Below are 27,262 nucleotides of genomic sequence, written 5' to 3' on the forward strand. Positions count from 1 at the left end.
GGTCCGTGTAGCTCCGCCCCCTAGTGATGACGTCATTAGGGGTGGAGCTACAGAAGGGAACAAAGATAGTTAATCTGAAGCTCTGTTCACATTGTCCGTTTTGTATAATGTGAACAGACCCTTCTGGCAGTGTCTACCCAGACAGGGAGACTCCAGCTGTTGCTAAACTACAACTCCCAGCATGCCCACAGTCAAAGGCTGTCTGGGCATGCTGGGAGTTGTAGTTTTGCACCAATTGGTGGCTCCCTGTTTGGGTAGACATTGCATCATTGGTGCTCTCCCCAGCGGATAGCGCCAAAAATGTCATAACCAATTTTTTGTGTTTTTTTTCTTCTCATTTCAGATCCATGTATGCAGAGGATTACTGCGGATTCAATGGATTACGGCGGATTTTTTTTTTCTTTTAATAAAAGGGTTAACGAGGGCTGTGGGGGAGTGTTTTTTTAAATAAAATAATTTTTCCAATGTGTTGTGTTTTTTTTAATTGAATTTTCAGGCTTAGTAGTGGAAGCTGGTCTTATTGACTGAATCCATTACTAATCCAGGGCTTAGTGCTAGCCCCAAAAACAGCTAGCGCTAACCCCCAATTATTACCCCGGTACCCACCGCCACAGGGGTGCCGGGAAGAGCCGGTACCAACAGGCCCGGAGCGCCAAAAATGGCGCTCCTGGGCCTAGGCGGTAACAGTCTGGCGTTATTTAGGCTGGGGAGGGCCAGTAACAATGGTCCTCGCCCACCCTGGTAACGTCAGGCTGTTGCTGTTTGGTTGGTATTGTGCTGAGAATGAAAATACGGGGAACCCTATAAGTTTTTATTTTTTATTTTTATTTAAATAAATAAAAATAAAAAACGCATAGGGTTCCCTGTATTTTCATTCTCAGCACAATACCAACCAAACAGCAACAGCCTGACGTTACCAGGGTGGGCGAGGACCATTGTTACTGGCCCTCCCCAGCCTAAATAACGCCAGCCTGTTACCGCCTAGGCCCAGGAGCGCCATTTTTGACGCTCTGGGCCTGTTGGTATCGGCTTTTCCCGGCACCCCTATGGCGGTGGGTACCAGGATAATAATTGGGGGTTAGCGCTAGCTGTTTTTGGGGCTAGCACTAAGCCCTGGCTTAGTAATGGATTCAGTCAATAAGACTGGCTTTCACTACTAAACCTGAAAATTCAATAAAAAAAAAACACAACACATTGGAAAAATTATTTTATTTAAATAAACACTCCCCCACAGCCCTCGTTAACCATTTTATAAAAAGAAGAAAAAATAATCCGCCATATTCCATCGAGTCCGCAGTAATCCTCTGCATACACGGATCTGAAACGAGAAGAAAAAAACACAAAAAAATGGTTATGACATTCTTGGCGCTGTCCGCTGGGGAGAGCACCCATGATGCAATGTCTACCCAAACAGGGAGCCACCAATTAGTGCAAAACTACAACTCCCAGCATGCCCAGACAGCCTTTGACTGTCTGGGCATGCTGGGAGTTGTAGTTTAGCAACAGCTGGAGTCTCCCTGTCTGGGTAGACACTGCCAGAAGGGTCTGTTCACATTATACAAAACGGATAATGTGAACAGAGCTTCAGATTAACTAGCCTTGTTCCCTTATGTAGCTCCGCCCCCTAATGGCATCTTCACTAGGGGGCAGAGCTACACGGACCTGCCCGGGACTCGAGGGAAGTAAGCTGGACTTCGTCTTCTGTATACACTGTATACAGCTATCTATAGATAGCTGTATAAAGTGTATACCGCCCAAAGGGTTAACCTACACTGTCGAGCAGTGTAAGTTAACTCTTCCCTTGCTGGGCTTGCGCATAGCGCACAGCTCAGCAAGGGGTTAAGTGAGCCAGCAATGTGTATACTGTATACACATTGCAGGCTCACTGTAAGTTCTTGCTGAGCAGTAGATATATGATGTATACCTACGGCTCAGCGTCAGCTGTTCTCCCGGCTCTGTAGCCCTGAGAACAGCTGATCCCGACATTCACATCAGGACATCGCAGGGGGTGTCAGGAGAAGTGACATCCGCTGGGATCTGTCCCTTACTGCAGGTACTAATACTCCCAACATGGAGCACACTCTGCTCCATGCTGGGAGCTGTAGTACCTGCATTAATAGACATATCGCAGTGAGTGTAACTTCTAACTCCTGCTGCGATCTGTCTATTAGTGCAGGCACTACAGCTCCCAGCATGGAGCAGAGTGTACTCCATGTTGGGAGTAGTAGTACTTGTAGTAAAGAAAAGATCACTGCAGGTATCACTCCTGACACCCACGGTGATCCTCCTGTATAATGTATGGATGCGGCGGCCGTTCTCCTATAGTCCCCTGCACGGCCGTATATATACACATATTCCTATTTCTCACAGAGAGCTGTGATTGGCTGGAACCATCTGGCCAATCACAGCTCTGCGGGAAATATGAATATGTGTATATATACGTGAGTGCAGGGGACCATAGAAGAGCGGCCGCCGCATCTATACATTATACAAGAGGATCGCAAGGGACCCCGGCGATCTGTGAATTAGTACAGGTAAGTACTACTCCCATCATGGAAGAGTGTGTTCCATGCTGGGAGTACTACCTACATTTTTTTTTTCTTAAGTGAAAAACACGCACACACTACATTTTTATTATTGTCGGCTACATTTTTAGTGCTTTACCCGCTCACATAAATGAATCCCTGTTTAAAAATTCATAAACATTTCATAATAAAAAAGATTTCGTTAGATACAATTTTTTCCATCACTACTGTATCTTTTTTATTATTATTTTTTTATGGTACCCTACGAAATTTTAATAAAAAAGGTATCTCCATAATTTTTTAGGATCACTAAAGTCCAAAAAAGAATAAAAAGATTTACCGAATGTTCTCGAATACCGAATGTATCCGAAAAATCTAACTATCTGCATCCTTTCTATTATCTTTGTTATTAGAATGAATTCTTTATGTTTGTTTACAGATAACGAATGCATTCGTTATTTACTGCATGCGTGCATGCATTCGGGAAATAATGAATGCATTCGTTATTTTGCTATTCTTATTATCGTGGCTATTCGGGAATGTTCAAAATATGTTTTTGTGCATTCGGATCGGTCCGAAGACGGTAAAATTCGGTAAATTAGACATTCGTGCCGAACCGAATTGCACATGTCTACTGCCAACTATGCTACTGCCTCGCTGGCTCATCTGCTGCCTCAAGGGCAACCTGCAACTCTCTTCTCCTGATAATGATGATGATGCCCTTTCTGCACCAGGCTCCCAATCGGCTGCTTTTTTGGCCGTATGCGGTTTCCCGACCGCAGGCAAAAACGTGGTCGACCACGTTTTTGCCTGCGGTCGGGAAACCGCATACGGCCGAAAACGAAGCCGACCGGAGGCTGCGGTTCACTCTGGTCGGCTCATAGACATACATTAAATACGGTTCCCGAAAACGGCTGAGTGCGGGCGCTGCGATTAAGCCCCGCCCCCCTCCTCCCAGCGGTATAAGGGAGCCGTATTTAACAAAACGTGGTGTGAACCCAGCCTTACATCGTCCTCAGTGAATAGTGGAGCTGAACCCACAGCATAAGATACTTCTTTAGGAGAGGGAACAGCATAGGACAAAGGCAATGGGAGGACAGGGACTGCTCCTGGGCCATGCAGACTTAGGGTTGTGTCTGAGGAACCCACCAACTATTGAATGGGGGTGTCAGATGTCACTTGTGATGATGTGGATGAGCGTGTTAACCAATTGACGACGACAGATGGGTTGCTGGTAGAGACACGACCGCTGGCTGATAACAGGAGCTCAGGCCTCTCGCTGCGACTCCTGCTGCCACTTGCCCCAAGTCTGCTGCCAACTCTGCCTGAAGTATTTAGGCCTCTGCCACTCCTCTGTGCACGTCCTGGCACTTTTCTGCCTGACATACTTAGTGCGTATATGACGGTATTACAATACGCTTCACTACTTTTTAAACAGTATTTGTCTAGAACAGCAGCAGGTGATTACTTTTGGCTGTCCTTTCACAGTATGTAGGCCCTTGACAGATTAACAGGTAGGAAATGGTACACTACTTGGATGTACGTATGCGGTATGCACTGATGAGGGCAGTAATATGCCCAACAATACGCAGAAAAAAATCAGTATTTTTGTAAAACACCAGCCGGTGAGTACTATTTTTGGACTTTCACAGTATGTAGGCCCTTGACAGATTAACAGGTATAAAATGGTACACTACTTGAATGTACGTATGTGGTATGCACTGATGAGAGCAGACAAATGCGCAACAATACCCAGAAAAAAATTTCTATTTTTGTAAAACACCAGCAGGTGATTACTTTTGCCAGGAGTCAGGACTTTCCCTGCATCTAGACTTGTTACAGAAACAAAATAGAACACTGCTTTTATGTAGGCATGTGGTATGCACGTATGAGGGCAGACAAATGCACTACAGTGCGCTGAAAAAACGTATTTCTGAACAGCAGCAGGACCCAACAGAGCAGCACCACAAAAAAGACAACAGGGATTAAACCCTAAATTGCACTCTGTCACAGTGTTAAGAATGGTGTGCACGTTTTTTTTTATAGTCTACACACAATTCTGAGCAATTCTGAGATTTGTGGAGCAAAAAAAGCACTGAATTGCGCTGAAAAATAAGATGATCAGATGGTTGATAAAGTTCAGGCAGCTTGTGGATATGTATGAGGCAACGAAAATCTATCTGCCCCTCTTTGATGAAATGCTAAATAACGTGAATAGGAGTTTTATATATTGTCAGATCCTTCTCAGTGACAACACCAAAGCACTGCACTACAAGAATCGCTGCGATATTCGCATTCGTTGTGAATCGAATATATCATGAAATTTGTAACGAATTTGGGTTCGTCAGCTTCGGTTTGCTCATCTCTACTAGTAAATGCAAAGGCACCTTTCCATGTTTAAATTGTAATCACTGTAATGGCATAATTAAAGGTGAAAAATGTTATCATCCATCTAGAGGCTTTCCTATTGCACATAAAGGATTCTATACTTGTATGACAAAAAATGTCATATATTTGCTTAAATGTCCATGCGGACTCACTTATGTTGGTCAGACAGCTAGAATGATGAAAACGAGATTAACCAAACATAAGTCTGTCATTAGAAAAGAGGTGAAATTACAAGCTTTGGTGAAAGTACTGTTGCAAGACATTTTCGCGAATGCAAACATTCTATCAGTACCCTTAAATGGTTAATTTTAGAAGTCCCTGTACAAGCCAATGAGAATCTGAACTAAAGACGTCTTTTACAAAGAGAATGTTATTGGATTACTGAATTAAATTCTGTCGTTCCATATGGTCTTAATGAGATATGTAGTTTTAAAGCATTTTTATAAAGTGCTAGTCAAAATATGTATTTTTGATTAAAAAATGTTTGCATGTGGTATTGTTAAAAATAACGCTCCATCTGAATACTTACCGTCTATCTCTATATAATCCTCCCTCCCTCCACACCTGGTACGCATGACTAAGGGCGCATGCCCCCGAAATGCCGTTGCGTCCGAGGTCTTGAGCAGATGGAAAATCTGAGCTCTGTGTCTGTTACAAGCTTTGCTCCTCTTTGTTAAGAAGATTTCTACTACTCTGAAAATGAAAATACATCTTGAAAAGTTTGGAAAACGATCGTCTGAATCGCGAGTTACTACCCTGCTGGGTCTTTATTATGGATATTGTTTCATCTACAAGAGTTTATTACAACTCATGCCTGCCAAATGACATTAATTGTACTTAAAATATATGCCAGTTCTGAACTATCGTAGAAATCTAAGACGGTCTCAAGGACATCCTCAGATGCGTGTGCCTCTCAATAAATCTAGCAAGGTTGACTAGGGCAAGAGTAGACCAGCAAATGAAGCGCTGATCTTAGTATATCCCCCTTTTGTTTACTGTCATTTACCTTTAAAGAGGTACTTTGGTGGAAAACATCTGGTGCCAGAAAATTTAACAGATTTGTAAATTACATCTATTTAAAAATCTTAATCCTTCCAGTACTTATCAACTGCTGTATACTACAGAGAAGGTTGTGTAGTACTTTCCAGTCTGAGCACTGTGCTCTCTGAGTATGGACAGAGGTGGCAGCAGAGAGCACTGTGGTCAGACTGGAAAGAACTACACAACTTCCTCCGTAGTATACAGCAGCTGATAAGTACTGGAAGAATTAATATTTTTAAATAGAAGTAATTTACAAATCTTGCAAGGCAGGAATGGTCAGCTCACAGGACACCCAACACGGCTATATGATCCAGCATAAGCAATAGAAAGAAGGTAGGTAGCCAGTGGTAACGTTGTAAAACTCTGCTTTATTCAGATCCTCATAAAACCGCATGCAAGCGGGATTCAGCCAACAGACAACAATCACAGGTAAACGTGGACGCGTTTCTGGAATACACCCTTTGTCTTAACAAGATATACCCTATTAACCAACCAGGTTATATATGGGTGTCCATTGAAAAAAGGGAGGAGTCAAAACTAATGTCAAACCTTCTTAACCCACTCCATTCACTCAAATAGATTAACCCTTACATACATGAAATGTGTAACCAGGGATTAGTATAAAACATATTTAGTATAAACATGCAAAAATTATTAGATTACTGTAAAAAAACAGCAAAAGACATAAAAATAATGATGATAACAAAATACAAAAACTAAAACTTGGAAAAAAACGCAGGGAGAAACCGCCCCATATGAACAACTACCTACTATGGAACAAATAAAAAATAAACACCATTAATAATGCAAAAGATCACTAATAATGGAAGATTAAATCACTCCTTAAGTTCAGACCACCCGGGTGGATGGTTTGTAGATTGTGTATCCAAAAAACCTCCCTATTTCGCAAGGATCTGACTCTGTCTCCTCCTCTCAGATGCCTACGAACACATTCCATGCCGCAGAAAATCATGTTAGATACATCACCATCGTGAACGTCTCAAAAATGTTTAGAAACAGTAGAGGCGTTCACATGGTGCGGATTCACTGCGGATTCACTGTGTTCCTGTATGCGTTTCTTTAGAAGGCGTTTCATGCTGCCCACATACATAAGTTTACAACTAGTAAGCATACAGGAACACATTCGTGCCGCAGTGAATCCGCACCATGTGAACGCCTCTACTGTTTCTAAACATTTTCGAGACGTTCACGGTGGTGATGTATCTAACATGATTTTCTGCGGCATAGAATGTGGTCGTAGGCATCCGAGAGGAGGAGACAGAGTCAGATCCTTGCGAAATAGGGAGGTTTTCTGGATACACAATCTCCAGACCATCCACCCGGGTGGTCTGAACTTAAGGAGTGATTTAATCTTCCATTATTAGTGATTTTTTGCATTATTAATGGTGTTTCTTTTTATTTTTTTATTTGTTCCACAGTAGGTAGGTGTTCATATTAGGCGGCTTCTCCCTGCGTTTTTTTCCAATTTTTAGTTTTTGTATTTTGTTATCATCGTTATTTTTATGTATTTTGCTGTTTTTTTACAGTAAACTAATAATTTTTGCATGTTTATACTACATATGTTTTATACTAATCCCCGGTTACATATTTCATGTATGAAAGGGTTAATCTATTTGGGTGAATGGAGTGGGTTAAGAAGGTTGTACCTTAGTTTTGACTCCTCCCTTTTCTCAATGGACACCCATATATAACCTGGTTGGTTAGTAACGCGTCCACGTTTACCTATGATTGTTGTCTGTTGGCTGAATCCCGCTTGCATGCGGTTTTATGAGGATCCGAATAAAGCAGAGTTTTACATCGTTACCACTGACTACCTACCTTCTTTCTATAATTTACAAATCTGTTTAACCTTCTGGCACCAGTTGATTTCATAAAAAATGTTTTCCACCCGTTTAAGATTTCAATAGTGACTTTTTTCTCTTACCCAGCACAGATATATAGGCGCTCTCTGATTTTTTCACCCATGTACTTGGAAGTGTAAGTGAGAATAGTCTCTGTGTGCTGTTCACGGAAGCTAGAAAGAAATCGAGAAATACAATTTTTAGACAACATATTTTATCTCTTCCAGAAGTCCTATCCTGGTGGGTCATATATGGTAGAATTTTCCAAGAAAAAAAAGTCTTATATACAGGTCTACAAGGGTTATACACAGATCAGCTCTAACATTAAAACTACTGAAATGTGAAGAGAATAACATGCCATCTGTAAGGGATAGAATATATTAAAGGTGTTATCCAGGTTCTATTTATTTGTTATTTTTTTAGTGTCCTAAATGCATTAAAATAACAAACCCGCAGCTCCTCACATCTCCAATGCAGTGCTTATCCCAAGTAACCCGTTGGCACCCCACTCTTCATTATGGAGTGAATGTCAAGTGACTTGTCAAGTGAATGTCAAGTGACCTGACAGTGAATCAGCGGCCTCAGTGGTCACATGCCATACTCCAGGCATCAAGGCTCCCATCACTGACTGGTGATGCCCAGAGTATGCCACTTGACCACTGATGCTGCTTATTTGCTGCAATGGTCATGTGAGGTGTTCTCCAAAAGCATGATGGGGCTGCCAAAACATCATTGATGCAGGAAAGGAGTAAAGGCTAGCCCATCTGGTCGGATCCCACAGCTTTAGTAAAGCAATGTGATGGAAAATCCTTTTGGCTATGATAGTAAGGTGTCAGGTCACACAGAGCATATCAGCTTGCTGTGCATGGGGCTGCATAGCCTCCGAACGGTCAGTGTGTCCATCCTGACCTCTGTTCATCAAGGAAAGTACCTACAATAGACACATCAGCATCAATACTGAACCATGGAAAGCAGGTGGCTTATTCTGGTAATTCATTTATTCTCTTTAAAGTGGGATTCCAGGATTTTTTTTTTTATTTGACTGTGCTACAGGGTGGAGCCACCGCTGGGTGGGAGAGAGATCATTTTGCAGCAGCTGCAGGCACCCTAGTTAGAGAACACTGGTCTTTTGAATTGAATGCAGCTCATTTGTGTTTCAATGGGTGGGGTGGCTCATTTGTGGGAGGGAGGAAAGTGACCTCCATATTTCAAACAAGGAACTATAGGATTTGTAATTTAAAAGACCAAACTTTAACAGGAAACAGTCAGTTCACAAAAGGCTAGCCACAGTGTTATGGTAATCTCACAATAGCCATTTAGTCCTTCCTAAGCATGTCCATTTAGTCTGGCAGGTACGTGCTAAAATCCCCTCATGGTGGATAACCCCTTTAATATTATATATACGGCTGGGTGCATTGCTTACCTAGAGAAAAGATGCCACTTTTATGGATTAAAGGAAAAAGACAGACCTAAGGGCAGTGTGATGCTCTGTGCAATTGGAGAGATTTATTAAAACCTGTGCAAGCAAAAAGTTGACCTGTTGCCCATAACAACCAATCAGTTTGCTTTTTTTATTTTTAGAAAATAAATGAAGCGATCTGATTGGTTGCTATGGGCAATCGGTCAGCTTTTTCTTTTCAGGTCTTTGTAAATCCCCCTCAAATGTTCTGCTAGAAAATTTGGGTCCTAGCGTCATGTCGATATTACTGTGGCATGTATCTAAACATTGTACAGACCAAGCGACTCCATTAATGGCAGCGGGATCCCTAATAGCAGTGGCCTCTGTCAGAAAGATAATTCACCAACCACAAACAATTGTCAATGAATGAGGAACATGAAAAAAGAGATCAAAGTGGTGACTAGGCCTCCAGATTTCCCAGATCTCAACCCGTTTGATCATTTATGTGATGTGCTGGAGGAACAAGTCCCATCCATAAGGTCGCACCTCACACCTTACAGGACTCACAGGGTCTGCACTTTCAAAAGTCTTGTGGAGCCGAGGGGGAGCAATGCAATATGAGGCATCAGGTTGTAATGTTATGGCTGATCTGTATTTGGTAAATTAAGGGTTAAATCTATCCAACAAACTCCAAATAAATATGTGTTACCGTTCAGACACAGGTACATATTTTCAGTAATTTCCTTCCCGATGCCTCCAGGCTAAATGAGATTTAAATAAATGATAAAGACAAATTTAGTTCTGAACAATACATCATATAACTTATAAGTCAATCCCATTGGGATATACAATATTTTGAACATATGTTTATACAGTGTTACTATAGATTTCTGAAACTTACCTTGACTAGAAGTTGTCTTTGCAGTATGTCTATATTTCCTCTTGCGGGCACGTATGGTTTCTTCCCATTGCATAAATCTCTGCTGGTCACTGCTTCCACTCTCACTGTCAGGGTCAACGATCCTAGGGAACATACAATTTAATATATATATATATATATATATATATATATATATATATATATATGGCCTTAAGGGGGTGCTCTGCTGTAAACATATTTTCCCCTATCCAAAGGATAGGGGGTAAAATGTGAGATAAAATGTGGATACCCCCGCAATCTCCGGGCCGGCAGTGGTGGCGTCCGGTACATGGAAGCTTGCAGCTTTCCTGTTTGTGATGTCTTTCCACACCCCCTCGTTTCATGTCTATCGGAGGAGGCGTGATGGCAAGAACATAGCCTTCACGTCTCCTCCCATAGATGAATGGAGGGGTCGTGGTGGCTGGCATCGCCAGTCATCGGGCACAGAGCAGAGTTCACTCCGTGCACCAAATGACAGGGGTGTCTCAGTTGCTGGGGACCCCACGATCTAACATCTTATCCCCTATCCTTTGGATAGGGGTTAAGATGTTTACAGCGGAGTACCCTTTTAAAGTCCAGGCCAATTTTTGTTTTTGCGCCTTAATTCTTTCTTCCTCCCCTTCTAAAAATCATACTGCTTTAAATTTTGCACCTACAGATCCATATAAGTGTCACCGATTTTACTTTTCAATGACATTACTTATAACATACCGTAATCTGTGGAAAAACAAAAAAAATAACTAATTTGTTGGGTGAAATAAAAAAAAAACAACGCCATTTTGTAAATTTAGGGGGCTTCCATTGCTATGCAGTGCACTTTTCGGTAAAAATAACCTTATCTCTATTCTGTAGATCCATACAGTTACAAGGATACCCAATATATGTAGGTTTTATATTATTTTACTACTTTAAAAAAAATACTAACTACATGCACCAAAATTGTTATGTTTAAAATTGTCATATTCGGACCCCTATAACTTTTTTATTGTTCCATATACAGAGATGTCAATGGGGGCAAATTTTTTGTGCTGTGATCTGTAGTTTTTATCGGTGCCATTTTTGTTTTGATGGGACTATTTGATCGCTTTAAAAAAAAAATTATGGTATATAAAGTGACAAAAATGCACAATTTTAGACTTTGGTATTTTTTTTACGCATACAGAATTGACTCTGCGGTTTAGCTAACCACATATATATATTTTTTTTTTTTTTTTTTTTTACGAATAGTTTTTATTAAAAGGTTTTTGAAGAATACAGTATAACAGTAGTACAATAACAGGAGTAACAATTCGGTGTACAGTCGAAGAACAATATGCAGTAAAGATGACGTAGTGATCACAATTTCAAAATAAAAAAACACTCATGGCATTGCGGTGTCAAAATCAGAGCAGGTGCATGAATCTAGCATAAATAGTTAAAGGCCTCAACAAGTTATCATTAAAACTAGGAGAGGAAGAAAGCTAAACCTTTATTGGACCCCCACATAATATGAAGACTTAACATGTTCAGGACGCAGGGGGTATGCATACGCCCTGCATCCCGAGTCCTTAAGGACGTAGGGCATATGGATACGCCCGTGGGAATTACGGTCCCCGCCTCTAGCCGGTTGGGGACCGGAGCGGAATGCCTGCTGAAATCATTCAGCAGGCATCCAGGCACATCGTCGAGGGGGGTCCTGAGAGCCCCCTCCATGTGGGCGATCGCAGAAAATCGCATGTCAATCCAGACATGCGATATTCAGCTATTCCGGGCTGATCGGGTCTCTGGTGACCCGATCGCCCGGAAAATAGGGATGATCGGAGCTGTCAGTGACAGGCCTGACCATCCTTAGGGATAGGAACGAGATTGCAGTGCTGCGATCTTCTCCTATCCCCTGTCATTAGTCAGAAATGAATTCTGACCAATGGCAGCACAGGACAGGGGGTTGCCATGGAAACCCCCTGTTCTGCTCACCCCTGGAAGTGAAAATGAGCTGCGTCCTTAAGGGGTTAAGCCAATAATGTTACTTAGAAAGTAATGTGGTGTACGTGTCGTTGCCTAAGGACAATATGCGCTCAAAGGCACAAGTGAGATTAATAGCCGTAGGTAGTTCGTCTGAGACCGGCATATCAGCAGTCTTCCATTTGCGAAGCAACACTGTTTTGGCTATAACGCATATCATACATATCAGCGCCCTCCCTTTCAATGGAAAGCTATCAACTCCTATCAATAGGAGGACAAGTTGTGGGGATCAGGGAATTGAAGGGAGGACTTCCACTAGTATTTGTTTACATGCCTTCCAATATGGTTGAGCCCGTGGGCAGGACCATAAAATGTGTCAAAGTACCCTTACATGAGCAGCCCCTCCAGCATATCTGAGAAACTGTGATATATATATATATATAAGAGCTAGTTTGTCTGGGGTATAGTACCACCTCAGCATGGATTTCGTAGCGGATTCGACATGTGCCGAGCATCTCAAGTAGAGACGTATCATTTTGAAGGAACCCTGCCATTCCTCAGCAATGAAAGTCGTGTTTAAATCCCTCTCCCAACTACATAGTCATGGCCGTAAATGTTGGCACCCCTAAAATTTTTCAATACAATGAAGTATTTCTCACAGAAAAGGATTGCAGTAACACATGTTTTGCTATCCTTTCTTTTTTTTTTTTTTTTGAACATGTGCTGCACTCTTCCCCACCCCCTCAGCCCAAACCTATATAGGTGGTAATTAGCCACACTAGGGCCATTTCACTCCTAGCAGCCTCCCAGTCTGACTGGGAGAGAAAGGTAAGTGAGCCTTTACACCTTGTTCACACTGGTGTGGTGCGGGGTGGCGTCCGTTGCTGCCGTGGCGCTGTGTCTGCGGGCGGGTGTGGCCCATAGACTGGTTTGAGAGGCATTGGGGCCGCTCTGCCAGTGGGTCGCTCTCCCCCCCCCCCCCCCCCCCCCCGTGGGCATCTGTGTCGCGGCGGTGGTGGTCACCGCCCGGTGCTACGCCATTTTATGCTAGGGACGTTAGGGACCCACTCTGAATAGGTGGCCTTGACGTGGCGAGTGGGCTTGTACTTTTTGATCAAAAATGTATACTAACAACCTGTTAGTTTTTGATATTGTGCTGAGAAGCAATCAGATCATTATACAAGATTGTAGATGTGCGCTATGTCTGTATTCTACTCGAATTCACATGTTTTGCTATACACGTGTTTATTCCCTTTGTGTGCATTGGAACTAAACCAAAAGGAGGAAAAAAAGCAAATTGGACATAACGTCACACCAAACTCCAAAAATGGGCTGGACAAAATTATTGGCACGCTTAACTTAATATTTGGTTGCACACCCTTTGGGAAAAAAAATGAAATCAGTTGCTTCCTATAACTATCAATAAGCTTCTTACACCTCTCAGACGGAATGTTGGGCCACTCTTTCTTTTGAAAAGTGCTCCAGGTCTCTCTTATTGGAAGGGCGCCTTTTCCCAACAGCAATTTTAAGATCTCTCCACAGGTGTTCAATGGGATTTAGATCTGGACTCATTGCTGGCCACTTCAGAACTCTCCAGCGCTATGTTGCCATCCATTTCTGGGTGCTTTTTGACTTATGTTTGGGGTCATGGTTCTGCTGGAAGACCCAAGATCTCGGATGCAAACCCAGCTTTTTGACACTGGGCTGTACAATGCTACCAAAATCCATTGGTAATCCTCAGATTTCATGAAGCCTTGTACACATTCAAGGCACCCAGTGCCAGAGGCAGCAAAACATCCCTAAAACATCATTGAACCTCCCCCTTGTTTCACTGTAGGTACTGCGTTCATTTCTTTGTAGGCCTCATTCCATTTTCGGTAAACAGTAGAATGATGTGCTTTACCAAAAAGCTCTATCTTGGTCTCATCTGTCCACAAGACATTTTCCTAGAAGGATTTTGGCTTATCCAAGTTCATTTAGGCAAAATGTAGTCTTGCTTTTTTATCTCTTTGTGTCAGCAGCGGGGTCCTCCTGGGTCTCCTGCCATAGCGTTTCATTTCATTTAAATGTCGACGGATAGTTTGCGTTGACACTGATGCTCCCTAAAGCCTGCAGGACAGCTTTAATATCTTTGGAACTTGTTTGGGGCTGCTTATCCACCTTCCGAATTATCCTGCGTTAACACCTTTCATCAATTTTTCTCTTCTGTCCACGTCCAGGGAGATTAGCTACAGTGCAATGGGTTGCAAACTTCTTGATAATGTTGTGCACTGTGGACAAAGGCAAATCTAGTTCTCTGGAGATGGACTTGTAACCTTGAGATTGTTGATATGTTTCCACAATTTTAGTTCTCAAGTCCTCAGACAGTTCTCTTCTCCTCTTTCTGTTGTCCATGCTTAGTGTGGCACACACAGACACACAATGCAAAGACTAAGTGAACTTCTCTCCTTTTTATCTGCTTTCAGGTGTGATTTTTGTATTGCCCACACCTGTTACTTGCCCCAGGTGGGTTTAAAGGAACATCACATGCTTAAGACAATCTTATTTTTCCAAAATTTTTAAAGGGTGCACACAAATTTTGTCCAGCCCATTTTTGGAGTTTGGTGTGACCTTATGTCTATTTTGCTTTTTTTCCTCCCTTTTTTTGTTTTAGTTCCAATACACACAAAGGGAATAAACATGTGTATAGTAAAACAGTGTGTTACTGCAATCCTTTTCTGTGAGAAATACTTCATTTTCTTGAAAAAATCCAGGGGTGCCAACATTTACGGCCATGACTGTATAGGATGAGATTTAGTGTAATGAGCGTAATGTATCAAGTGACTGTATAAAGGTTTCAGGCCCCTCTGGTTTCCTGTTGTGTACAAAAGGGCTAGTGCATTCGGTTTAATCCCTGTCGAGGTCAGACCCTGTAACAGATGACGTATTTGTAGGTACTTGAAAAATTTGCTGGAAGGTAGGGCATGTGCCCAACTGTTATCTCGGAAAGGTAGTAGTGTAACTGTCATCATGAGATCTTGCACTGTGGTAACCCCGCCCTCCGCCCATCTATGAAGCTCTGTGTCCGGCATCAATGCCTGTATCAGGGTGAATGGTAGTATTGAGACATGAGGTGATGAGTCAGAAGCTGATAGTTTATGAAAAGCTGACCAAGCAGTGAGAGAGGCAAGCACTGTTGGACCTCATTCGGTAGGGGTGGACACATTCCAGAAGGGAATGTATAGTAGGTCCTTCAGCTGAAATGGAAAGGCCAGCACATGTTCTAATTGTATCCAGGGTATAGTACGATTGGGACATTGCCATCCTTTCAACATAGACACTAGGGTGGACAAGTAATAAAGTTTCAAATCCGGAAGGGCCAAGCCTCCAGAGTTCCTGTCTCTAGTTAGGATGCTGCAAGCTATTCTAGGTTTCTTGTTACCCCATACGAAGTTAGTAAGCAGGGAGCGCACTTTATCAAAGAACCTTTCGGGGACGTAGATAGGCAGGGTGCACATATAAAAATTTGGGCAATAGGAACATCTTAAAGGTGGCTATTCTGCCAATCCATGAGATATTGTGTTTGGAAAAACTTTGTAGGTCTACCTGTGTTTCCGAGAGAAGAGAATCATAGTTAAGTTTGTATATTAGGAATTGGGAACCCACTATATTAGTACCTAGGTACTTGATATCACTGTTGCGCCAATCAAAGGGATAGAGTGCTTTTAATTGAGAGATTTGTTGGGGTGACATATACAGTGGCAGGGCCTGGGTCTTAGTGGAGTTTAGGTGGTAATAGGAAAGAACGTTGTATTTAGTGATTAGATTCATCATATTCGCTACAGATGTCTCCAGGTTGGTCAACAAAAGAAATACATCATCAGCATATAGAGATATGGTATGCAAATTACCTCCAATGACCACCCCCGAGATCTGTGGGTGTTCTCGTATGGCTTGAGCTAAGGGGTTCCATGGCTAACACAAATATTAATATTAACAAGGGGCAACCCTGACTGGTACCATTCGTCAGCGCACGGCGTACGGAGAAGGCGAACGACCAACAGAGTCGGTCAAACGCCTTCTCTGCATCCAACGCCAAAGCCAGCATGGGGATTTTGTTTCTAGCTATGTGGTGGAATACCCCACACATCCTTCTGGTTTTGAAGTATGTTTGCCTATGGGGAACAAAGCCAGCCTGGTCCACATGGATGAGTTGGGGAAGAATTTTCGCTATGCGAGTGGCTAACAATTTTTGCTATGCGAGTAGCTAACAATTTGGCAAATATTTTGATGTCCTGGTTCAACAACGATATAGGTCTAAAATGTTGAGGGGTATCAGGTGACTTACCAGGTTTGGGGAAAGTAATAATTAGGGCCTGGGAATTCTCTTTGGGAAAAGATCCCGTGTCTAATACAGCTTGGAAGAATTCTTTGAGGTGAGTGGCCAGTATGGGTCTAATTTGTTTATAATAGTGAGTCGAAAAACCATTGGGACCAGGAGCCTTATTACAAGGGAGGGATTTTATTATCATGTCCACCTCAGCCGTAGTAATGGGGGAATTGAGAGTGTGAAACTGGGGTACCGATGATATAGGTAGGGTCAGGGAGTTTAGGAAAGAAGTAATGGTAGAGACGGTTGGGAGTAGATTCTCTCAAGTTATATAAATGCGAATAATAGGCTTGAAAGCCGTTCGCTATATCTTTGGGGGAATATAGTTTTTGGTGAGTAAAAGGGTGAATAAGGAATGGAATCCTGCTTTTAGTGTGTTGGGATTTAAGGCGTGCAGTCAGTAGCTTACCAGCCTTTTTGTTCTGCGAGTTGAAAGTCGCTCTAGTCTTTCTAAAAGCTTTCTCATCAGAAGTCAGAAGTAAGCCTCTTAGTTCCAGTCACAGTTCTATAATAGAAGCTGCCAATTGTATAGATGGGTGAGATTTATTTTGAGTCTCCACCTGTCGGATCTTGTGTAGGAGATCCGCAAATGTTTTTTCTTGTTGTTTTTTGTGCATCGCACATTGCTAAATAAAGGAGCCCCTTATGGTAGCTTTGTACGCGTTCCAGAGGGTCTTAGGGTTGGGGAGGATGGAGTGTTAAGTTGGAAGTATTCCCTCACATCCGTTTCTATCTGATTACTGTGATGGGGATGTGATAAGAGGAAGGGGTTACTCCGCCAAAGAAACGACAGAGTCGGGTTTATGTGTTCAGCCAGGGATAATGTAACGGCCGCATGGTCGGACCACTTAAAAATGTCTATAGTCATGGATTGAACTAGAGGTAGCAATGACCTATCCACTAAGAAAAAATCCAGACGGGAGTACACATTGTGCACCCCAGAGTGGAATGTGTGGTCTCTCTCCTCCCCATGTTGTATGCACCACACATCATATAGTTCCTCCTTCTATAAAATGTCTGCTATGTTGATAGGGTTACACAATGGGGGAGAAGTGGTGTCAAGTGGTGGGTCTACTGTAATGTTGTAATCACTGCACATGACTAAATGTCCCTGCCTGTGGCGGTGAATTTTCTGCATCAATTTCAGCAAAAAGGGTAGTTGGGCACTGTTGGGAGCGTATAAAGAAACTATGGTGTAGGTCTTGTTATTCAGTTTACAAACCACTATACAATATCGCCCAAAGGGTCTGAATATGATTCGATTAAAGTGAACACCACAGTATTTTTTATTGCTAAGGCAACTCCACGGGCTTTAGAACTAAAATGTGCCTGAAATATGTGTGGAAATGCTCTAGAAGATAATCTAAAAGCATCGTGACTGAGAAGATGTGTCTCCTGAAGACAGAGAACCTCACAATGTAAATGTCTTCTCGCTTCCTTCCAAACATGAGCCCTACGCATAGGACTTTTTAGGCCATTAACGTTAAAGAGTACCTCTCATCAAAAAAATGTTTTTTTTATTTTATGGTTTAATATCTAAAGATTAATTTTCTCCTTGGGTTCTATAAAAAAAAAATGTATACTTTTATGTGTGTTTTGTGTCTAAACTTTTGTCCACTAGAGGTCTCCCTAGGAGTCCCTTTTTTAAGTGATTTCGGACTCAAGCAGGCCTGGCAGCTGGGTCCGAAATCTCATACTCAGCGCAGCTCCCCGCCTGTCAATCAGACAGATGGGAGCGAGCGCTGTGCGCGCATCCCTGCAGGGCACGCTCATGACTCTGCCCAGCCAGCGGCATCTTCATGCTCCTCCCGCTGATAAGGAGAGCCGGCGCATGCTGGCCGAGAGTCAGTTGAGCGCAGCTCTGCAGGATAGAAGCAGCAGGGTGTGAGGTGGATTTTTGCGTTCGCAGAGCAAGGGGAGAGATGAGGTACACACCCCCTCCCTCATGTCCCTTAGCTCGGGAGGATGCAGATCTCCACGGGGAGAAGTACCCGCCCCCTCCCTGAGCTTCCCGAGCTGAAAACGCAGATCTCCATGGAAAGACAGAGCCGGGGAGAGAGAAGTCAGAGCAGCGTTCCTCATCTCCCCTCAGCTCTGTCTGTGTTTACTGTACATGTGCTAGGGATTCATACACTGCAGGGACTGGGAATAAATCTCTGCCTGGGGATGATTTCTATGTGAGGAGGAGGAGGGGGGTCCCTGTTATGTGTGTGTGTGTGTGTATATGCTGGGAGTCCCTGTTAGGTGTGTGTGTATGATTGTATGCTGGGAGTTGTAGTCCCTGTTAGGTGTGTGTGTGTATGCTGGGAGTTGTAGTCCCTGTTAGGTGTATGTATGCTGGGAGTTGTAGTCCCTGTTATGTGTGTGTGTGTGTATGCTGGGAGTTGTAATCCCTGTTAGGTGGGTGTGTGTATGCTGGGAGTTGTAGTCCCTGTTAGGTGTGTGTATGCTGGGAGTTGCAGTCCCTATTAGGTGTGTGTATGCTGGGAGTTGTAGTCCCTGTTAGGTGTGTGTGTGCTGGGAGTTGTAGTCCCTGTTAGGTGTGTGTGTGTGTATGCTGGGAGTTGTAGTCCCTGTTAGGTGTGTGTGTATGCTGGGAGTTGTAGTCCCTGTTAGGTGTGTGTGTGTGTGTGGGCGTTCGGAGTTGTAGTCCCTGTTAGGTGTGTGTATGCTGGGAGTTGTAGTCCCTGTTAGGTGTGTGTGTGTATGCTGGGAGTTGTAGTCTCTGTTAGGGGTGTGTGTGTATGCTGGGATTTGTAGTCCCTGTTAGGGGTGTGTGTGTGTTTATGCTGGGAGTTGTAGTCCCTGTTAGGGGTGTGTGTATGCTGGGAGTTGTAGTCCCTGTTAGTTGTGTGTGTGTGTTTATGCTGGGAGTTGTAGTCTGTTAGGTGTGTGTGTGTATGCTGCGAGTTGTAGTCTCTGTTAGGTGTGTGTGTGTGTATGCTGGGAGTTGTAGTCCCTGTTAGATGTGTGTGTATGCTGGGAGTTGTAGTCCCTGTTAAATGTGTGTGTGTATGCTGGGAGTTGTAGTCCCTGTTAGGTGTGTGTGTGTGTGCTGGGAGTAGTAGTCCCTGTTAGGTGTGTGTGTGTGCATGCTGGGAGTTGTATTTCCTGTTAGGTGTGTGTGTCTGTATGCTGGGAGTTGTAGTCCCTGTTAGGTGTGTGTATGCTGGGAGTTGTAGTCCATGTTAGGTGTGTGTGTATGCTGGGAGTTGTAGTCCCTGTTAGGTGTGTGTGTGTGTGTGTATGCTGGGAGTTGTAGTCCCTGTTAGGTGTGTGTATGCTGGGAGTTGTAGTCCCTGTTAGGTATGTGTGTGTGTGTGTATGCCAGTGTTTCCCAACCAGTGCTGAGTTATATTAGTGTGCTGTGTATAACGCTGTACATATATATATATATATATATATTAGTTTAATGCATATAACGCTGTATATATATATATATATATATATATATATATATATATATATATTAGTGTGCTGTGTATAACACTATATATATTTATATATATATATATATATATATTAGTGTGCTGTGTATAACGCTGTATATATATATTAGTTTGCTGTATATAATGCTGTATATATATATATATATATATATTAGTGTGCTGTGTATAACGCTATATATATAAAATATATATATATATATATATATATATATATATATATATTAGTGTGCTGTGTATAACGCTGTATATATATATTAGTGTGCTGTGTATAACACAGGTTTCCTCGGGCTGCAAGGGGGGGGGGACAAACTGCATGGGCTGGCTTCTGCTTTTTCATGGGGTGTTCATTAGCCCCATAAAGAGGACATAGAAATGAATGGGGTTTGTACAGGACATGAATATCACTGAATGAACCCTGTGCATTTCTATGTCAGCGTTCATACAGGGAAGCAGAGATGCACGGGGTTCATACAGGAAAGCAGAGATGCACAGGGATCATACAGGGAAGCAGAGATGCACGGGATTCATACAGGGAAGCAGAGATGCACGGGGTTCATACAGGGAAGCAGAGATGCACGGGTTCATACAGGGAAGCAGAGATGCATGGGGTTCATACAGGGAAGAAGAGATGCACGGGGTTCATACAGGGAAGCAGAGATGCACCGGCATCATACAGGGAAGCAGAGATGCACGGGGTTCAAACAGGGAAGCAGAGATGCACAGGGTTCATACAGGGAAGCAGAGATGCACGGGGTTCATATAGGGAAGCAGAGATGCACGGGGTTCACACAGGGAAGCAGAGATGCAGGGGGTTCATACAGGGAAGCAGAGATGCATGGGGATCATACAGGGAAGCAGAGATGGATGGGGTTCATACAGGGAAGCAGAGATGCACGGGGTTCATACAGAGGTCTTCATGTCAGTGTTCATTGCACAGCAGCTTTGAGAGAAAATCAATCACGTCAGGAGGGACGTACAGGAGAAATAACTTTGTAGCATGTACAGCTTCATCCAGGGGAAATTGGGAAAGAGGAGAAAACGGATTTTGGCGGCGGCCACCAATTGAAATCTACACTTGCAGAATTCTGCAAGTGGAGTTTTAGATTAAATCAATAACCGGTCTAGGACCAAGGGCGTTCAGCAGGCATCCTGGGCCACTACCTGGGGGGCTCCTGAGCCCCCCCCCCCCCCCCATGTTGGTCAATTCAAACCAGAGATTTGTGATTTGTGGCGATTCCAGGTCATATGGGTCTCCATATGGGAACTGTGATGTGAGCAGCGGTGGAGGTCCCTTACCAATTGCGGGCGGCGATCGTGCTGTTGACGGGAGCCAGGAGGTGAGTAGTTTCCTAGCAACATCTGGAGGGCCACAGTTTGGAGATCACTGTGCAGTGGTCTCTAAATTGTGGCCATCCAGATGTTGCATAACTACAACTCACAGCATGCACTGACAGACATACATGCTGGAAGTTGTAGTTTTGCAACAGCCGGAGGCTCACTGGTGGGGAAGTACTGAGTTAGGTTCTGTTACCTAACTGGGTGCTTCCTCATCAGTGTGCCTCCAGCTGTGGCAAAACTACAACTCCCAGCATGCACTGATAACCGAAGGGCATGCTGGGAGTTGTAGATATGCAACAGCTGGAGGTACACAAATACAACTCTCAGCATGCCCAGACAGCCATTTGCTGTTCGTGTATGCTGGGAGTTGTAGTTATGCAAGATCTGGATGGCTACAATTTAGAGACCACTGCACAGTGATCTCCAAACTGTGGCCCTTCAGATGTTGCTAGGCAACTACTCATTAGTGTTGCTCACGAATATTTGCAATTCGAATTTTATTCGCGAATATCGCATATTCGCAAATTTGCGAATATTCGCGAATATAGCGCTATATATTCATAATTACGAATATTCGTGTTTTTTTTTCACAGTACACATCACAGTGATCATCCCTCTCTGCTTCCAGCTTATGTGGTGTAAGAAGGCTCTAATACTACTGTGTGAGACTGGTGTGCGAATTTTCGCATATACGAAAATTGGCATATTCTAATTTTTGCATATGCAAATTTTCGCATATGCACATTTATGTATATGTAAATTTTCGCATATGTTAATTTTCGCACACGCGAATATTCGCATATGCGAAAATAAAACGAGAATATTACGAATATGCGAATATTCATCCATATATTCGCGAATATTCGCGAATTCGAATATGGCCTATGCCGCTCAACACTACTACTCATCTCCTGGCTCCCGTCAATAGCACGATCGCTGCCCGCCACACTTAGAGGAGGATCGCAATTGGTAAGGGACCTCCACCGCTGCTCACATCACAGTTACCCCGCTCTGCCCGGACTACCGTGAGTGGGCAGAGCGGAGGAACTGAATTTTAACCCATGCGCCACCTCCCCTATATGTTATTGGTCAGTCGCTTCTGACCGCCCAATAGCAGAGATAGGAGTTCAGGGTGATTGAACCTGTCTTGGACAGCCCCGAACACCCTTATTTACCGGGTCACCGGAGACCCATATGACCTGGAATCGCCACAAATCTCCGGTCTGAATTGACCAACATGGGGGGGGGGGGCTCAGGAGCCCCCCAGGCATTGGCACAGGATGCCTGCTGAACGATTTCAGCAGGCATCCCGTTCCGTTCACCGCCCGGTTACCGGTGGTGATAATAAACCCTGAGGGCGTACAAGTACGCCCTTGGTCCTAGACAGGTTAATGATTTAATCTAAAACTCCACGTGCAGAATTCTCCAAGTGTAGATTTCAATTGTTGGCCGTCGCCAAAATCCGTTTTCTCCTCCTTCTCAATTTCCCCTGGATGGATCAGCTTCCCGAGCTGAAAACGCAGATCTCCATGGAAAGACAGAGCCGGGGAGAGAGAAGTCAGAGCAGCGTTCCTCATCTCCCCTCAGTTCTGTCTGTGTTTACTGTACATGTGCTAGGGATTCATACACTGCAGGGACTGGGAATAAATCTCTGCCTGGGGATGATTTCTATGTGAGGAGGAGGAGGGGGGTCCCTGTTATGTGTGTGTGTGTGTATATGCTGGGAGTCCCTGTTAGGTGTGTGTGTATGATTGTATGCTGGGAGTTGTAGTCCCTGTTAGGTGTGTGTGTGTATGCTGGGAGTTGTAGTCCCTGTTAGGTGTATGTATGCTGGGAGTTGTAGTCCCTGTTATGTGTGTGTGTATTCTGGGAGTTGTAGTCCCTGTTAGGTGGGTGTGTGTATGCTGGGAGTTGTAGTCCCTGTTAGGTGTGTGTATGCTGGGAGTTGTAGTCCCTGTTAGGTGTGTGTGTGCTGGGAGTTGTAGTCCCTGTTAGGTGTGTGTGTGTGTGTGTGTGTATGCTGGGAGTTGTAGTCCCTGTTAGGTGTGTGTGTGTATGCTGGGAGTTGTAGTCCCTGTTAGGTGTGTGTGTGTGTGTGTTCGGAGTTGTAGTCCCTGTTAGGTGTGTGTATGCTGGGAGTTGTAGTCCCTGTTAGGGGTGTGTGTGTGTTTATGCTGGGAGTTGTAGTCCCTGTTAGGGGTGTGTGTATGCTGGGAGTTGTAGTCCCTGTTAGGTATATGTGTGTGTATGCTGGTAGTCCCTGTTAGTTGTGTGTGTGTGTTTATGCTGGGAGTTGTAGTCTGTTAGGTGTGTGTGTGTGTGTGTATGCTGCGAGTTGTAGTCTCTGTTAGGTGTGTGTGTGTATGCTGGGAGTTGTAGTCCCTGTTAGATGTGTGTGTGTATGCTGGGAGTTGTAGTCCCTGTTAGATGTGTGTGTATGCTGGGAGTTGTAGTCCCCGTTAGGTGTGTGTGTGTGCTGGGAGTAGTAGTCCCTGTTAGGTGTGTGTATGCTGGGAGTTGTAGTCCCTGTTAGGTATGTGTGTGTGTGTGTATGCTAGTGTTTCCCACCTGGAGGCACCCAAGTTGGGAAACACCTGTATCGGTGTGGTGAACCAAAACTCCCAGGAGACTACAGAGGCAGCTGCTGGTATTATACCACAGACTGAAGACTCCTGAATGACACATGTTGGGAGTTGTAGTCCCTGTTATGTGTGTATGCCAGTGCTTCCCCAACCAGTGCTGATTTATATTAATGTGCTGTGTATAACGCTGTACATATATATATATATATATATATATTAGTTTGCTGCATATAACGCTGTATATATATATATATATATATATATATATATATATATATATATATATATATATATATATTAGTGTGCTGTGTATAACACTATATATATTTATATATATATATATATATATATATATATATTAGTGTGCTGTGTATAACGCTGTATATATATATTAGTGTGCTGTGTATAACGCTGTATATATATATTAGTTTGCTGTATATAATGCTGTATATATATATATATATATTAGTGTGCTGTGTATAACGCTATATATATATATATATACATATATATATATATATATATATATATATATATATATATTAGTGTGCTGTGTATAACGCTGTATATATATATTAGTGTGCTGTGTATAACACAGGTTTCCTCGGGCCTGCAAGGGGGGGGGGGACAAACTGCATGGGCTGGCTTCTGCTTTTTCATGGGGTGTTCATTAGCCCCATAAAGAGGACATAGAAATGCACAGGGGTTCAGTTCAGTGATATTATCACTGAATGAACCCTGTGCATTTCTATGTCAGCGTTCATACAGGGAAGCAGAGATGCACGGGGTTCATACAGGAAAGCAGAGATGCACAGGGATCATACAGGGAAGCAGAGATGCACGGGATTCATACAGGGAAGCAGAGATACACGGGGTTAATACAGGGAAGCAGAGATGCACGGGTTCATACAGGGAAGCAGAGATGCATGGGGTTCATCCAGGGAAGAAGAGATGCACGGGGTTCATACAGGGAAGCAGAGATGCACCGGGATCATACAGGGAAGCAGAGATGCACGGGGTTCATACAGGGAAGCAGAGATGCACAGGGTTCATACAGGGAAGCAGAGATGCACGGGGTTCATATAGGGAAGCAGAGATGCACGGGGTTCACACAGGGAAGCAGAGATGCAGGGGGTTCATACAGGGAAGCAGAGATGCATGGGGATCATACAGGGAAGCAGAGATGCATGGGGTTCATACAGGGAAGCAGAGATGCACGGGGTTCATACAGAGGTCTTCATGTCAGTGTTCATTGCACAGCAGCTTTGAGAGAAAATCAATCACGTCAGGAGGGACGTACAGGAGAAATAACTCTGTAGCATGTACAGCTTCATCCAGGGGAAATTGGGAAAGAGGAGAAAACGGATTTTGGCGGCGGCCACCAATTGAAATCTACACTTGCAGAATTCTGCAAGTGGAGTTTTAGATTAAATCAATAACCGGTCTAGGACCAAGGGCGTTCAGCAGGCATCCTGGGCCACTACCTGGGGGGCTCCTGAGCCCCCCCCCCCCCCCCCCCCATGTTGGTCAATTCAGACCAGAGATTTGTGATTTGTGGCGATTCCAGGTCATATGGGTCTCCAGTGACCCGATAAACAAGGGTGTTCGGGGCTGTCCAAGACAGCTTCGATGACACTGAGGTGATAGGAGTGAGGTGGCGGTGTGCCACCCCTCCTATCTCTGCTATTGGCCCCTCAGAAGCGACCGACCAATAGCAGATCGTGGAGGTGGCGCGAGGGTTAAAGTGCAGGTCCCCCGCTCTGCCCATCCACGGTAGTCCGGGCAGAGCGGGGGAACTGTGATGTGAGCAGCGGTGGAGGTCCCTTACCAATTGCTGGCGGCGATCGTGCTGTTGACGGGAGCCAGGAGGTGAGTAGTTTCCTAGCAACATCTGGAGGGCCACAGTTTGGAGATCACTGTGCAGTGGTCTCTAAATTGTGGCCATCCAGATGTTGCATAACTACAACTCACAGCATGCACTGACAGACATACATGCTGGAAGTTGTAGTTTTGCAACAGTCGGAGGCTCACTGGTGGGGAAGTACTGAGTTAGGTTCTGTTACCTAACTGGGTGCTTCCTCATCAGTGTGCCTCCAGCTGTGGCAAAACTACAACTCCCAGCATGCACTGATAACCGAAGGGCATGCTGGGAGTTGTAGATATGCAACATCTGGAGGTACACAAATACAACTCTCAGCATGCCCAGACAGCCATTTGCTGTTCGTGTATGCTGGGAGTTGTAGTTATGCAAGATCTGGATGGCTACAATTTAGAGACCACTGCACAGTGATCTCCAAACTGTGGCCCTTCAGATGTTGCTAGGCAACTACTCATTAGTGTTGCTCGCGAATATTTGCAATTCGAATTTTATTCGCGAATATCGCATATTCGCAAATTTGCGAATATACGCGAATATAGCGCTATATATTCATAATTACGAATATTCGTGTTTTTTTTTTTCAGTACACATCACAGTGATCATCCCTCTCTGCTTCCAGCTTATGTGGTGTAAGAAGGCTCTAATACTACTGTGTGAGACTGGTGTGCGAATTTTCGCATATACAAAAATTAGCATATTCTAATTTTCGCATATGCAAATTTTCGCATATGCACATTTATGTATATGTAAATTTTCGCATATGTTAATTTTCGCACGCGCGAATATTCGCATATGCGAAAATAAAACGAGAATATTACGAATATGCGAATATTCGCGAATATGACGAATATTCGTCCATATATTCGCGAATATTCGCGAATTTGAATATGGCCTATGCCGCTCAACACTACTACTCATCTCCTGGCTCCCGTCAACAGCACGATCTCTGCCCGCCACACTTAGAGGAGGATCGCAATTGGTAAGGGACCTCCACCGCTGCTCACATCACAGTTACCCCGCTCTGCCCGGACTACCGTGAGTGGGCAGAGCGGAGGAACTGAATTTTAACCCATGCGCCACCTCCCCTATATGTTATTGGTCGGTCGCTTCTGACCGCCCAATAGCAGAGATAGGAGTGGTGGCACCCCCGCCACCTAACTCCTATCACTTCAGGGTGATTGAACCTGTCTTGGACAGCCCCGAACACCCTTATTTACCGGGTCACCGGAGACCCATATGACCTGGAATCGCCACAAATCTCCGGTCTGAATTGACCAACATGGGGGGGGGGGCTCAGGAGCCCCCAGGCATTGGCACAGGATGCCTGCTGAACGATTTCAGCAGGCATCCCGTTCCGTTCACCGCCCGGCTACCGGTGGTGATAATAAACCCTGAGGGCGTACAAGTACGCCCTTGGTCCTAGACAGGTTAATGATTTAATCTAAAACTCCACTTGCAGAATTCTCCAAGTGTAGATTTCAATTGGTGGCCGTCGCCAAAATCCGTTTTCTCCTCCTTCTCAATTTCCCCTGGATGAAGCTGTACATGCGTTATTTCTCCTGTACGTCCC

At 43.9% G+C, this 27,262-nt stretch overlaps 1 protein-coding gene across 1 annotated transcript in view; it reads right to left on the bottom strand.

Moving 5' to 3' along the window:
- Positions 1-27,262, bottom strand: part of LOC130283382 (alpha-2-macroglobulin-like protein 1) — a 454,342-nt gene that overhangs the window by 146,413 nt on the left and 280,667 nt on the right. Inside the window, exons 11-13 of the mRNA XM_056532791.1 lie at positions 10,117-10,238; positions 9,925-9,976; positions 7,900-7,989 (exon numbers count right to left, since the gene is read on the bottom strand). Of these exons, the coding sequence (XP_056388766.1) occupies positions 7,900-7,989; positions 9,925-9,976; positions 10,117-10,238 (264 nt within the window). The remainder of the gene's footprint in view (positions 1-7,899; positions 7,990-9,924; positions 9,977-10,116; positions 10,239-27,262) is intronic.

The sequence above is a fragment of the Hyla sarda genome, chromosome 7, assembly GCF_029499605.1.
Source record: "Hyla sarda isolate aHylSar1 chromosome 7, aHylSar1.hap1, whole genome shotgun sequence".
Lineage (NCBI taxonomy): Eukaryota > Metazoa > Chordata > Amphibia > Anura > Hylidae > Hyla > Hyla sarda.